At 53.0% G+C, this 15,227-nt stretch overlaps 1 protein-coding gene across 1 annotated transcript in view; it reads right to left on the bottom strand.

Moving 5' to 3' along the window:
* CDH23 (cadherin related 23) overlaps positions 1-14,353 on the bottom strand; it is a 189,188-nt gene extending 174,835 nt beyond the window's left edge. Inside the window, exons 1-3 of the mRNA XM_053949428.1 lie at positions 14,324-14,353; positions 4,657-4,731; positions 1,397-1,474 (exon numbers count right to left, since the gene is read on the bottom strand). Coding sequence (XP_053805403.1) covers positions 1,397-1,474; positions 4,657-4,726 — 148 coding nt within the window. The 5' untranslated portion in view covers positions 4,727-4,731; positions 14,324-14,353. The remainder of the gene's footprint in view (positions 1-1,396; positions 1,475-4,656; positions 4,732-14,323) is intronic.
* Positions 14,354-15,227: the final 874 nt, after the last annotated feature.

The following is a 15,227-nucleotide window of genomic DNA, read 5'->3' as shown; positions in this document are numbered from 1 at the left end:
AATAACTGACTACAGGGTCAGTCCACCTGAAAATTGCTCTCCCCAGACCTAAATGAAACAGATGGGCATTGATGATGTTTTGGGAGAAATTAATCAGCCTGGACCGGCGGCAGCGCCAGCAGCTCCCCTGGCCCAATCTCGCCTAATGAATTCCGAGCTCTCTGTCTTAATAGCTCCTGACAAGACTAATTTACTCTTGTAAGTGATTAGAGGGGGAATGATCTCTTAATTGTTGCTTAAGATCCCTTTTGGCATGGCAGGCAGCAGGCAGGGAGCTGCTGGGTTGGAGGGAGGGGATGCTGGAGGGAGGGATGGGCCCTCAAACAGACCTCAAAAAAACACGAATTGGTTATTTTTTTTTCCCCAGGAAACAGGCGCCACACACAGTTCTGCTCCTCACACTCAGTATCTCAAAAAGGTGTTTCCAGATGCTACTTTTTTTTTAAAGTTAATAAACCTTAACTCAGAAAACACCTACCAACAGCAGGAAACACAGAAACAACTGTGTGTGTCAACACTTCCCAGGCTGACATTTCCCTCCGGTGCATCTGGAAACAAAATCTCAAGGTGCCAATATTCTTAAAAGTCAATTATATATACACACACAGTGTAATACAAAGTTTAAAAAAAAAAAATGAAATTCAACTGCCAAAGTAATTCCAGGAACGACTTGACTCGCATAATGTCTCACTGGAAAGCAGGCTGTAGGAAATCTCCCTATTTCCTGACAAAATAGGAGTTCAGTCCAATTCCCATGAGGTATTTCAGGCTCAAGTACTTGGAGAGCAAGGTGCTCCGTGAGGAAGCGTTTCCATTAAGCTGTTCCCAGCCAGCTCTCACCCCTGCTCCCTTCCCAGGGCTCCTCCTGAGGGTGAGCTCTGTGCAGAGCTCAGCTACCACGCTCCACCAACGATCCCCCAGACCAAGGCTCCACGTGCTGCCTGCTTGCTCAGACACCACCCCGAATCCCACAGGGGCTGCCAATGCCTGACCAAGGGGACCCCAGAAGGGACAGAAGGCTCAGCTGAGCGGTCACTGGAGATCTCTCCAGACCCTCCCAGCCCTCAGCAGCTCTGAGGTGGCGTGGGTGCAGCAAGAGCCCTTCCTTCAGGAAGTGCCGCTCGGGCTGGAGGTGGGAGAAGGGACCTCCAGAGGCTCCATCCCAGCCTCCCAATCGATTCCTCCCACATTAAAGGCCAGTCACGAGCCCTGATTGAAGACCACAAGTTTAATGGACTGAGAGCCTGGGAAGGCGCCGAGAACGACCGGGTCGATTTCTGCATTTACTAAAAAACCGATCCCCAGCTAAATAAAGAAAGAAAAGCTCCATCTGTCAATCAAAATGAAAACATTCCTCTTCCACACTTCTCCACGGTGTGGTGCCCAGCCCACTTACCCACAGGTGTGTCCTCGTTGATCAGCAGGTAGGTGTCAAAGAAGTAGTTGATGAAGTATGGCAGGCGGTTGCCCTGACCTGGGAAGAGGACAAAAACAAGGAGTTACGTCCCTGGCATGGGCCAGCAAGGCTGGGAAAGGCTCGGGAATGCTCACAGGGCACCAGGCTCATGCTGGCAAGGGGTAAGCCCCAAGATGAGAGCTAGCAGGAGGACAGAAAGCCCATGAGGTCCCCCATAAAAGTCGGCAGGGGAGCCACTTCCCTCCACCAGCCTTTCTGGATCTGGCAGAGGAGAGGGGGAAAGCCGACAGCGCAGGGACCGGGAGCATCAATTATTGGTTTAGCCCACGATTAATACCTTTGCTTTGTTCCCACAGCTGAGAGCCTTTCGCCTTGTCAGCCACCCCGTGCTCCTTCCCTGTGCCATCACCCGGGCTGCCTTTCCCTCTAATTGCCTCCTTTCACCTCTAATAATCAGGCTGGCTCCTCTCCGCTCCCGTCTGCGCGGCGCTGGGAGCTCGCGGGCCTGCCCCTGGCCCGCAGCCTCATTAGGGGACGGAGGCAAGTGCAGAGCACGTAGGAGAGCGACAAAGGCAGCCTGAGCCAGGGAAAGAATCAGCCAGGAAAGATCTGCTGCGGGGAGAGGCACACAATGATTCCCCAGGAAGGTTTGGCGGAGCGTGTTCAGCATCCCACCTCAGGAAACGAGAACAGACCAAGCTTCAGCAGCCTCTCTGCCTGCCAAGCTCCCAGAGGAAAGAGATGCTCCTGAGACCTTTCAAACACAGGTCCCAGGTGTGCATCCCCACCAAACCAGCTCCTGGGGACATGGGCACGGGATGGAGGAGCGGCCCGAGCTCCCCCAGGGCTCCCTCCGTAACAAGACAGGGATTTTTCAGCGCTGCCCTCTTTCCTGAGGCACCAGGTTGGTTAAACACCCTGAGAAATGGGAAAGCACTGGAGGCAGCACTGTTGCAAAGGCACATTTAAATCCCAGCCTCTGGAGGTAAGCACCTGGAAAGAAAATAAAAAGGAACCTGACAAAATGGGTTATTTGAGAGCTAAGGGCGTCTCCAGAGGTTTGGCAGCGCACTTGTCACTGGCTGCCACTGAGGCCAGCAGGCTTTGGGAGGGGCAAATGAGGCTAAAACACCCCCAGCAGCCCTTGGCACACAGGACTCGCTGCTGCAGAACCTTTCTGTTTCAAAATACATTTCTTAATATCATCAGCACGCTAAAAATAAGTTGCACTTTCCCAATCCAGCTGCAGCAGGTGCTGGGAGGCTTCCAAAGGATCTGTGTGCTCAGGGAGGAGGGAGACCTGCACCTGGGAGCTGCTGAGGGAGGGTCTGGAGGCAGGACACCACTTTGGGCTGCAAATGCCAGGATAAAGGCTGGAGTTTCCCTCTGGGAGATCGGCACAGCCAGCCAGTTCCAGCCTGGGATGTGCCATCCCTGTAACCCTCCACACAAGCCGGGGTCTCCCCAGCACAGGAAGGACATGGACCTGCTGGAGAGAGCCCAGAGGAGGCCACGAAGCTCTGAGAGAGCTGGGGCTCCTCTGGGCTGGGAAAGCTGGGCGTGTTCAGCCTGGAGAAGAGAAGGCTCCAGGGAGACCTTGGCTGTTGGAGGTCTCTGCTCATCTCCTGCAGCAGTGGCCGGGCAGGAGCTGCCACTGCACTGCCAGAGCTGAACCATCCTCTTCCAAACATCCAAGCCCACTCAGGCTCTGCTTGCCCATTACATCCCAGCTCGTAGCTTCACCAGGAGCTCTGCAAACCTTCTGGGAAGAGTTGCTCCCTCACCTGCAGTGCCCAGGATACGTGGCAGGGCATCCGTGCCCTTATCCCTGTGCCAGGCACAGCACTTGCTTATCACAGAGATGGCAACCCAAGCCCTGGGCAGGGTTTAGGAGGGAAGGGCTGGAATTCTGCTGAGCTGCAAAGCCTCCAAATCCCTGTCTCCGTGTGCTGCCTGCCCAGGGCTTTGCAGTTTGTCACTGCAAGGAAGGAGCAAGTCCCCAGCTGGGCAGGCAGACCCCACTTCCAATGGGACAGAGTGGCAAGTGACCTCTCAGGGAGGTAAAGGACTTGCTGGATTGTCTTTTTTTCCATATTTGTTCCCTTTCCAGAGGAGCTCCAGCTCCAGTGAGGCTCTCCTTGATCCAACACGACACCAGAGGGAGATTGACTGCGCCTGTCACTCACAGCTAATGTCATCCACTGACTGCTTAATCAGGCTGCCAATCTGGCCAAGCCATCTCCAGGCTTCAGGAGGGGAAAAAGGGGGGAGAAAAAGCCTTTATTCCAAAGGGCACAGTGCTATCAAATGGACACACTCTGGCTATTGTTTATCAGCAAGAGCCACGCAGGCACCCTCTCCCCACACCAGCACCCAGGGGGGTTAGGCCAGCCATGTAACAATCCCAATTTTCACGGGGCTTTGCTGTACATTTGCAACTCCTATGCACCCTGTGATGTGCCAAAGCCTGTCCTAAAAGGCACATTTTCTACACCAAAAGGCCATTGTTCCACCAGCTCTCTGCCAGAAGCCCCCGTGCCAGGAAAGACCCAGAGCATCAGTGGAAAGAGCTTCCTGTGGAGGCTCTTCTGGCCCACAGCCCTGCATTTCCCTCCATTTGGAATTAGAAAAGAGGTTTTGCAGCTTGGACAGGAGTTATTTCCCCCCCCCCCCCCCCCCAGCACATATTTAAGCACGGTTCAAGTCATCATTTTGCTGCTGAAAGCAGAGGGAGCAATATTCTGCTGCTACACAGCTAACAAGCTTCTGCTTTACACCCCTGCCTGTGATCCCTCCCTCCAGTTTTCTTTAGATTTTATTGATGTAAATTGACCTCATGCCAGGTCCAGCATCCACTCTGCCTCGGTAAATCCACATCTGGAAGTTTCCAAGAGCAACTTTTCATCGAGATCCCCCGGGAGCATCTACCCCTGCTGGGCTCACCAGCACATCCTTCCTTCTCCAAGGCTTTTTCCAGTCCCACCTACCCTGCCCCGAGGAGGGACGCGTGTGCAGCCAGTAAGGGCTGCAAGAGAAGCGGGAGCAGGATGTGCAGGTCCCCGCGGTTTCAGGGGATGGAGACAGGAAAGATGTGATGGAGAGAGGAGGTTTGCTCGCCCCCACACCACCCCAGCGGCGCAGCTTTGCACGTTCACCAGGAGACCACAAACACAACCATTACCACCTTTGTACGCTGCAAACACCAGCCCCAAGCGGGGAGAGAGCAGAGACAGACCTACCTGGAGAGACCAGCTCCAGGAGCAGGAGGAGAGGCAGGAAGTTGGCAGCAGCAGCCACGGGATGCTTCATGGTTCCTGTCAGAGAAGAGAGGCAGTGTCAAATCCAGCAGCTGACAGACATGACCTCGTCTCCCGAAATCAGGCTCGGGGTGCAGCCCTGCCCCAGGCTGTGCCACAGGGGAGCCCTGAGGACATCAAAGCTCTGCTTCAAACATCCTCTTGGCGATGGAAACCAGGATTCACCTGGTGGAGGTGCTCCATTTTTTCCTTTCTGCTTCCCCAAGCTCCTCTCCAGTGAGGGGACGAGGCACGGTGACCTCGGTGGGCAGCAGAGGAGCAGCCCCAGCTGGGATGAGCTGCTCCAGCAGCAGAGGAAGAGCTGCTGTGACCCGGGAGTGACACGGCAGCGAGCTGTCAGCACCCAGATTTGAGATGATTTGGCAGAAGCTTAACCCAGAATCGCTGCAGCGGCACCAAGATTTGGGAGCAGAGCCCCTGGAACCTCTCACACCAACTGGGTGGCCACAGAGCAGGAGCACGGGAAGCAGGGAGGCTGCCAAGCCTATCCCCGTCCCTCTCTGCCTCCCAAATTTTCAACACAGCACATGGCTCGCCACGCTAAGGAAACAGAATAAAACAGCACCAGGGAGCTGCCAGCACAGCCACATCCTCACTTGGTGTTGTTCAGACCATCAAACACAAAGCTTTTTCCAAACCAACCCCAGAAAACCTCAGCCAAGGGCGCCTTTGTAAGGAAATTGGCACAGGTGGATTTTAAAACATTCCACCCCGCAGGCAAACACAAACCACACTCATTGCACAGAGCACAAAGGTACAAGGAAACCCCCCCAGATGTTTCCTGAGTGAGCCCAGGGACCTGTCTGAGACTCTCCACATTTCCCTGGCTGCTCTGCAAGCTGTGGGGCAGTGGAATGTCTTCCCACCAGCAGCCCCAGAGACAGGGGGAGGAGGTGACAGCCAGCTGAAGTTCCCTTCACAGCATCCTGTGGGTAGAGTTATCCCAACCCAGCTGAGGGTAAAAGGCTCTGCCTCCCTCTCAGAGATTCACAGGAACCCTCCTGGATGCTCCTGAAGGAGCTCCAAAGCTATAGCTACACCTATTTTATTTTTACTGATGGATGTGTCACAGAAGACAGCTCGTAACAACTCTGTCAGCGCAGAAAGGGCCTGAAATTCTAATTTCTCCTGCTATTTTGCTACGGAGAGTCTCTCTGGGATGAAGAGGTCTGTGCCTAGACAAGAAAAATGGTGCTGTGGTGTGTTTTGTGCTTCTTCAGGTATTTCTCAGGCAAGCCTGAGAAGGCATTCAGGTGTAATCATGCCCATTGCCTCAGAAGACACAGTCAGGGCAGAAGAGTTTAAACCTCCATCCCACGACAAGTTTCTGACTTCTGCTCAATGTCAGCAGATTATCCAAAAGCCCAGTTTCTAAACAAAAATAGCCAATCTCCCCAGAGCCAGGCATGCTGACAGGCCCTTTAAATCCTTACATTTGGCCAAGCCAAGCAGAATAGATTCTTGTGATTAAGAAAAACCAAACATCTCAATTTCCCCCCTGCTTTAATAGGTTTTGGGGAGGAGGAAATCTCAGCATCGTTGTTCCAGACCCCTGCACCCAGCACGGAATGCAGAGCCCAAGCTCTTGGTGCTGCAGCCAGAGAGGATGAGATGGAAATGAGCTCCTCTGCCTTCTGCAGTGCCAAAATGCCAGAGGAAAACACTAACTTTCTTCTCAAACAGCATCACTATCAGCCCAAGTGAGCGTGAACGTTATTTTCCAGCTTCACAGCCCATGTTTAAAAAGCACCAGGGCAGTGGAGAAACAATTTATGTGATGTAGAAATAAAGGCGGTTGACAGCATCCCCTTTCGAGTGTCATGATAAATCTAAATATTGGATATTCCAAGTCAGTCACTTCATTATGTCAGTAATTGCCTGAAATGTCATTTTGATTTTCTCTGTCTTCATTAATATTGCAGCTCTTCACTGGTTCTTCGAGATGGTTCACTCAAACACTGCAAATTTAAGGAACGGGATCCAGAAGTCTCTGAGGAGAACTTAAATTGTGACTAAGAGCAGATTAAATTGCACCTTGTGCCTGAAAGAGGCTCTTTGGAGGAAGCACTCGGTGCAGTTCCCAGCATGATAATGTCCCTGGGAGCTCAGGTGCTGTCTCCTCCTGGCTGCCAAAGCACTGATGTTAAACCAGAGGCTTCCCCATCCGCTGGCAGCTGCTCCCAAGGCACACAGAGCCTCCAGAAATGGGAAGCTGAGGAAACACCACAGTGCAAACAAATCCAGGGCTTCAAAGTTCAGGAATCAGCTCAAGCAGAGGTCTTTCAGCCTGTTTTCTCCAAATGCCTCCTCCTTCCCAAGCCTGGGAAGTGGCTTTTTCCCCGCCTCAACAGCACTGCTGCACCCCTAAACATGGCAAATCCCACCTGCTGCATCCTGGCCGTGCTCCAGGAGCCTCCTAGCACCTCATCTGACTGCTCTCGGGGTGCCTCAAGAGCACTGCCAGGCTCTGCACCTGGGCTGGTTTATTTTAAAATAAACTTTAAGGGGTGCTCGCTCTGCATCGCCTCTGCCCGAGCCGCCCTCCCGCAGCCCGGCTGGCAGAGCTGCTCCACACTGGCACCTTCAATCACCCCAAAACCCCTGTGCTTAACCCCAAACCTGGCCTTCCCTTCCCCAAAGAGCTCAAAGATGCTCAAAGCCTCAGAATTTGCAGCTCCAACATCTCCGTTCGCGCCGCGCTGCTCCGGGGGCGCGAAGAAGAAAGGGAAGTGCAAATCAAAGCCTCCCAAACGGCTGCCACAGGAGGGAGCTGGGTGTGCCTTCCCAAAAATACCCCTTTTCCTGCAATGAAGCGTCCCAAAGAGGGACAGCACTGCTCCCCTCCGCAGGATTTGATGTGGGAGGCGGAGTGGAAGTACCTGAGGTGTCACCGGGATGTCCCCGCACCCACCCGGCTGCTGGAGGACCCCTCTCTCCCAGGCTTCCTCCACCACCGGGGCCACCTTGGAAAAGCAGCCAGGAGCTGGCCCAACAAGGATCACCACCAACCACACACCCCAAAAACCACCCCTGGGCTCCTCTTTGGGCAAGAACATGGCTTAACACCACCCCTCACACCAAAAAGCAGCCTCTCCTGCTTTCCCAGCTTCCCCTCTGCTCCTTAAAAAAAACACTGCTAGAAATGCACCTTTTCTCCTCATTATCGCCTCTTGGCCAGGGCTTTACAATAAGTAAGATTCAAAAGGAAAAAATTACAAGTTAATTCTGATTTTTTTTTTTTATTCCCACCCCCATATTGGCGTGAGCCATACCCAAATCATAATTCCCAAAAATAAGAAATTGCAGAACAGAGTAATCAGAAGTAAATTGATATTGATAAATAAGCCTTTCTCCCGTGCGGTAGGTGGTTTATTTTAATCTAATGAGTTTTATATTTTCTGAGCTTTCAGATTCTATGATGAAGAGCCATCCGCGCTCGAATTACAAAGCACTTTGAAATATTGTAATTTTATGGCTCATTTTGTCAGGACTCTTGAAAATGAGATTTGTTCCCAGTGAAAAAATTTGCCCCCTTCTTTTATTTTTTTTTTTCTTTTTTGGCTTTCTATTCCCTGCGGCGAAAGGAAATAAAATTTCCCTGTTAAATAAATACAGGCCAGGATATTGGTTTGCACATGGGAGGGGGAATATGGATGCCCTCAGGGAATCCTGCTGGCACCTGCCACGACCCACCTGAGATGGTATTTGCAGAAGAAAAGAGCATGGAAAATCCTCTCTCTCCTTCCTTCACCCCAAAGCCAAAGTGGAGGTTGGAGAGAGGGCTGTTTTCTCCCCACAAAGCTCTGCACTTCCCAGCTGGGGTACTCGAGCCTTTCTTCTTCCAGGGAAAAAGCTGGAGCTGTTCCTTACTTAACACCGAGAAGTTTCCCTCACTTCAGCAGTTTATCTCCATTTTAAACCAAGGAGAGGAGTGGAAGTGTTTTGGTTGGTGCCCCCAGACATTTGCTTTCCCACAGGAAACAAACATCAGCTGCAGAATGACGCCAAGACATCCTTTCACCAAAAACCCAGGCCCAGGAGGAAATGTCACATTTACACTCCCCAGTCCTTGCAGGAAGGCTGTGCCTGGGTTGGAAATGACACAGGTTTTCCCATGGAATGGGAAATGAAATGACACGGGTTTTCCTGTGGAATGGGAAATGAAATGACACGGGCTTTCCCGTGGAATGGGAAATGAAATGACATGGGTTTTCCTGTGGAATGGGAAATGAAATGACACGGGTTTTCCCATGGAAATGGAAATGAAATGACATGGGTTTTCCTGTGGAATGGGAAATGGAAATGAAATGACACGGGTTTTCCAATGGAATGGGAAACGACATGAGTTTTCCCATGGAAATGGAAATGACATGGGTTTTCCCGTGGAAATGGAAATGAAATTACACAGGTTTTCCCATGGAACGGGAAATGACACGGGCTTTCCCGTGGAATGGGAAATGAAATGACACGGGTTTTCCTGTGGAATGGGAAATGGAAATGAAATGACACGGGTTTTCCCATGGAAATGGAAATGAAATGACATGGGTTTTCCTGTGGAATGGGAAATGGAAATGAAATGACACGGGTTTTCCCATGGAAATGGAAATGAAATGGGTTTTCCCGTGGAACGGGAAATGAAATGACACAGGTTTTCCCATGGAATGGGAAATGACACGGGTTTTCCTGTGGAAATGGAAATGAAATGACACAGGTTTTCCCATGGAAATGAAATGACATGGGTTTTTCTGTGGAAATGGAAATAAAATGACACGGGTTTTCCTGTGGAATAGGGAATGAAATGACACTGGATTTCTCATGGAACGGGCAGTGACACCGGTTTTCCCATGGAATGGGAAATGAAATGACACAGGTTTTCCTGTGGAACGGGAAATGACACGGGTTTTCCCATGGAAATGACACAGATTTTCCAAGCCCCTGACACAAGATAATCCCAACAACCCCCCAGCTCTGCGTAAGCAACATGCAAACCTTTCACCACAACTGTGGCATCTCCAAGGAAAAGCCAAATAATGCATCCAACTCAACTTCTGCATCCATGGGATACTAAAATAACACCCTGGGAGCTTTGGGAAGAGAGTTCCCACTCCCTGCTGCATCAGTCACTGCCATCCACCCCTCCACGGCAAGGGCAGCTTTATTTTTGGGGAGAGAGAAGTAGGAATTCCCGATTTCTTTCTAAGTGGGGCAGCAGTGGCTCAAGGGAGCCTCCAGCACTGGTTGCTAGTCACCATAGGCATCATAGCAACCATTTTCCATCACAAAACCTCTCTTCAGCTGGAGCAGCAGCTCCTGAGCGAGGAGGAAGGCTGGATGGGGCATGGAGACCAAGCCAAGAGGCTCCTGGGCTGCTCCAACACATGGAATCAACACAGCAAAGCTGAGGAGCAGATGATGCTAACGTGGGATGAAAAGGTGGAAAAGCAGCCAACAGCAACAGAGCTTGGCTGAAAGGAGGAAAAGAGGGAGGAAAAAAAGGAGGAGGGGGAGGAAGGGTGGGAATTCTTGCTCTAGGAGGAGGTGGAAGGGTGAGTGCAGTGAAGTGACACACACAGTCTGGTCTCACAAGACAGGAGCCTCTCTCCAGGCTCTTAGAAAATATACAGGAACAGACAAAGTGGCAAACGGAAGGGTGCTGAAGGCCTGACTCCAAGCCTGCTGAGGAATGCGATGCCAGACACTTTCTTCTTGTGCCCTGCCTGGAAGGAGGCAGCCTCCCTCCCACCCAGGGCAGGCAGCAGCCTGGCTGCACTTCCAAGCACTGCCATAAAACGGTGCAGGGGAAGTGTCCAGCATCCTCGGGCTCCCACACAGGATCCCCCGAGTGTGTCTGTGCTGCTGCTGCCCAGCCCACGCCCACAGATCCTGGGGGCTCCACATCTGAGCACAGAGCTCTGCTTGGTTCAGGGGGGTTTCAAGGGAAAGAGGAGGATGAGATGTGTGTGAAGTGGGATTAAAGGGGGGAAAAGTGAGTGCTGGGAGGGACTGCCTCAGCACCTCCCTCCTTGCCACGTCCAGCTGCAGCTTTCAAGGCAGGGATCCCCTTTTTGCAGCAGGAGGGAGGCTTTGCCCCAGGATGTCCCCCCACAACAGCAACAAAGAAGTCAGCATCAGCCTCAAGAGCAAGGCAGCAGCCTCAGAACCACCAGCACTTCCCAATCAGTCACCAAGCTGCATTTTAAAGCTGTGCCAAAGGAGATGGGTGAGTTATTTAAGTCCATCTCCCTAGGTAAAGCTCAGCAGACACTGCTCCAAGCCCAGGGCCCTGGCTGTGTGTGCACCTGGGTTTTTTTCCTATCTCCCTGCATCCAGCTGCCCCTAAGCTCCAGGCTGGGAGTTTGCAACACTAAAAAAAAAAAAGCAGCAGGGCTATTTTGTTCAGGCCTATGGACACTGGAATTTTAGATCTCAAGAACAGAGGGGAAAATGGATGCTTCAGAAGAAGGGTAAAAAAATACAACCACCACAAAAAAAAAAAACCTTCACAATGATGAACCAGAGCTGCAAAGGCTCTCAGGCCATTTCTTGCCTCATCCAAATCAAGAGGGAAGTGTCCTTGCTGCTCTCACACAAAGCTCACTTAACTTCCAGCGAGAGGCACTTTGCTGCTCCAGACCTCTCCAAGGCCCGCTGGCTGTTCCAGCTAATAGAGGGAGCAGCACTGTGGGCACGCTGGGGGTTGTAGGAGCAGGGAAAAGAGAACAGACAGCACAGGGAAAGGAGGATGGGGATCCTCAGGAGAAACCCCCTCAGTCCCAAGGAGCAGCCCTGGAGAGCAGGGATTGAACGGGAAGACAAAGGCTTGCAGCAGGGATGAAGTTATTTGGATTAATGACAGCAGTTCATCACCAGTGACAGGCTTGTTCATCAAGCCCTCCTGAGACCCCAGATGTGGCTGAGGGCCCTTGAAGCTGTCCAGTCCCTCTCCTACATGCCCTTTCCAAAGGTGCAGCACGCTCAGGCTCAGCACATTGCTCAATTTCCATCAGGAATCTGCCCCCTGTGACTCTCTCCTCAGCACGCTCCAGGCAGGACCTCTCTCTTCCCAGGAGAGCAGCTGTTTTATCCAACACACAGATCAGGGCACAGCAATCCAGGCTCTGCCAGAGGCTCCCAAGGGACAACACAGCCCTCCCACACCCTGAGCAGTCTCCATCCCAAGCCAGGTCCTTGGTCCGAGGACAGGGCTTCAAATGGATGCTGCAAAAGTGACATCGTGTGCCAGGACTGCCCCTCTGGCCAGAAGGGATTTCAAAGACCACGAAGCCACGGGCAGGGACACCTCCCACTCTCCCAGGGTGCTCCAATCCCATCCAGCCTGGCCTTGGGCACTTCCAGGGATCCAGGGGCAGCCCCAGCTGCTCTGGGCACCCTGTGCCAGGGCCTGCCCAACCTCCCAGGGAACAATTCCTTCCCAATATCCCATCTAATCTTCACCTTCACAGACTGAAAGTCACCAGGACCCATGAACAAATATCTCCTGCCCACATTGAAATGTCAAGCTGAGCACAGCCCATGGATAAATGCTATTTCCCGTCCCAGCCCCTGGTCTTTACCAAACCCTTGGCAAGATCCAGGATCTCTGCAAAATTTGGGTCTTAGCCATTGGAATTCCCCATTTCTCCCCATTTCAGATGCAGAATCTACACCCTGAAAGAAAGTCAGATAACAAAATCAGCACAAAGGCAGGGATTTTGTAGGTCCTGGGCCACAAAAGCCCCCAAACAACCCTATTTCTCCTGTGACATTATTAGGAGTCTTACTGGAAGAAGCAGGATAGTGTAGTGCGGAAAAAAAACACAGGAGTTTTAGGTTGCACATGGAACTGTTCATGGTCCAGCTCCATTAGCCTGGCTGTGAGCAGCTGGGATATTTTACACCCTAACAAGGGGCCACAGGCCAGCCCCCTCACCAAGCCAATCCCATATCCTAAAGCTTCTTAAATGCAAAAATAATCTGCGCTCCAGACCATCTGCGCAGAACATCTAAGGAACTTCCTAAACGGAATCCTTTTTCAGAGGTCCTTTCACCCCCAGCTGCTCAGGGCAGGATTGCAGGATTGCCTTTTTTTCCCTGCACCAGAGGAGCTGCTGTGCGCTGGGCATCCCTCCGGAGATGATTGCAGCTGGGCAGCAGGAGTGGCTCTGGTGCTGCATCCAGGTGATGCTCCTGAGAAAAAGGGACAGGGGCTGGGGGCCCTCCCTAGGCTCAGCCACAGCAGCCAGCCAAGCTCCACAGCTCCCACCTCTTCCAGACATTGTTGCTCCCACTTACTGCCCAAAAAAATTTAAAAAAAAAAAAAAAAAAAAAAAAAGAAGGGACAACATCAATTTTTACAGGTTCCCTCAAAGATACTGTTTTACAACTTGGTCTTAAAACATTGTATTTTTCATGACTCCTTGGGAAACAAGAAAGCTTTGTGCCGGCGAGGGAAGGAGGGAGGGAGCGGGGTGGTGAAGGAACATGGAACTGCACAGCGATTTCTCCTCCCCTCCTTCCCCAGGACAGGGGGGAAGGAGAGACGAAGGTAAAACTCACTCTGCCGAAACAACCACCCGGATTTTCACAAACGCGAGCATCCCATGGGAATACCTTATCCCCGGCTCACACCAACCCCCGCCCCGGCAAAAAAAAAATAAAATTAGACCAGCGTAATGCACCAGCTCTATCCCACATGCACGAAGCATCCCAGGCTCCCGCAGGATGCACGGGGAGATCCCGGGAAGGAGCCAGGCTTGTTGCGTGCAGCGAGCTCCTTTCCAAGGAGGAATCTGCCGCCAGACGCGGCTTTTCCCCCAGCACAAGGGAGAAAACCCAAACCAACAACAAAGCAAACACACATCAGCATAGGAAACGTCCCGTTCCAGCATCCCTCTCCTCCTGGAAAACGCTGACGGGTAGGAGAGGCGACCTGGGGAAACGACAGTGGCCGGCAAGGTGAAATTTAAAGAAGAGAAGGACTGCAGGTTTTGAGGGAGACCAGGGAAAGCAGCAGCAAGTAAAGAATCAGAGGGGAAAAAATAATCTAAAATAAAGTGTTTTCCCAAAACGCTCAGGGCAAGTTCGGCATTCGGAAACGCTGTCCTCCCGTTCCAATAATGTTTGGAGGGGATTTAAAAATCCCACCGCTCGCACTGCGGCTCAGCCCCCACGCGCGGCATTCCCACGGCTGGGACGAAGTTCCAACCCGGCTCATCCCAGAAACTTTGCGGCTTCCCAGCAGCCCGAACTCCACATCAGAGCCGGGGATGGGGGCAGGACAGCGGGTACCACCGGACATCCACAGCGCTGTTTTTGGGGAAAGGGGAGAAAGGTTGGGCTCCCCCTCTCCTGCCAAGGAAACCGCCGCGCTGAGCGAGTCCCCCCGCCCAAAATAACAACAATAAGAGCAGGGCTCGGCCCCCAGAAAAAGACGTTCGCTGGCTGAAAGCAAACGGAGGAGGCTTGGGAAGGGGCACCCCGCGCCAAACCGCCCGCCGGGAAAGGCAGGGGGTGATGCCCGCGCCCCCGCATCCCACCCCTCCCGAGGGAATAAACCCGCGAGGAGCGAGCAAAAGCGGCGGGGCATTACCTGCGGTGGATGTCTCGGAGCCCGGTGTCAGCGGCGACCCCCCATGCCCCCCCTGCGCCCTGCGTGAGCCGCGGGAGGAGGAGAAGGAGGAAGGGGAGGGAGCGCGGGAGCCACTGACGCGGGCGGCGCAGCGCCCCTCGCCCAGGTACCCGGGATTTCAGCGCCGGCTCCACCTCCCCCCCCTCCTGACCCCTCCCTGGGGACTCCCAGCCACCCAAAATCCCCGGCTCGCCCCCCAGATAGCAGCCCCCTGCTCAAATCCAACTTCAGCCCGAGCGGGCGCTGGTTACTGAAAGTTTAACTCCGCCTCGGTGCGTTTAATTCTTTTTTTTTCCCCCCTTTTTTTTTTTTTCTTTTTGAGTATTGTTATTTCTCTGACCTGTGCGCGGGAGCAGCTGGCAGGGCCCGGAGCACGTAAATAAATCATAGATGAGCGGGGGAAAGCGATCCGGGCACGGCGTGCCAGGAGAGCCGCACGGATGGATGGAGGGATGGATGGATGGAGGGAGGCTCCTGCCCAGCTGCTGCTCCCCGGAGCCTCGCCGGGCACGGGGCTGTACCTGCCGTGCTGCCGAGACACGATTCCCACCAAACCCTTCTGTGTCCCCCCTAAGCCTGGCAGGACACTCCTGCCTCCAGTCCAAGACCTCCCCACGAGCAGCGTTTGGGAAAAAGGCCAAATACCTCTGCTTCACCCCGTTTCGTGCCGCCTTGGAAGCGACAAAGCCATAAAAAGCCACCTGCAGTGACAGCGACCCTCACACCGAAGGGGTGACTCCGCGTTCCTGGATGCCAGGAAGGGGCAGGGCTTTGGGTCCTGCCCTGCTGCTCACACCGGCCTTCCACCACCACGCGGGGCCCGGGGCAGCTTTACCCCCCGACCCCATCAGTTTTGATTAAAACG

This window comes from Vidua chalybeata, chromosome 8 (assembly GCF_026979565.1).
Source record: "Vidua chalybeata isolate OUT-0048 chromosome 8, bVidCha1 merged haplotype, whole genome shotgun sequence".
In the NCBI taxonomy this organism is placed as follows: domain Eukaryota; kingdom Metazoa; phylum Chordata; class Aves; order Passeriformes; family Viduidae; genus Vidua; species Vidua chalybeata.
This window is presented reverse-complemented; position numbering and strand designations above follow the sequence as displayed.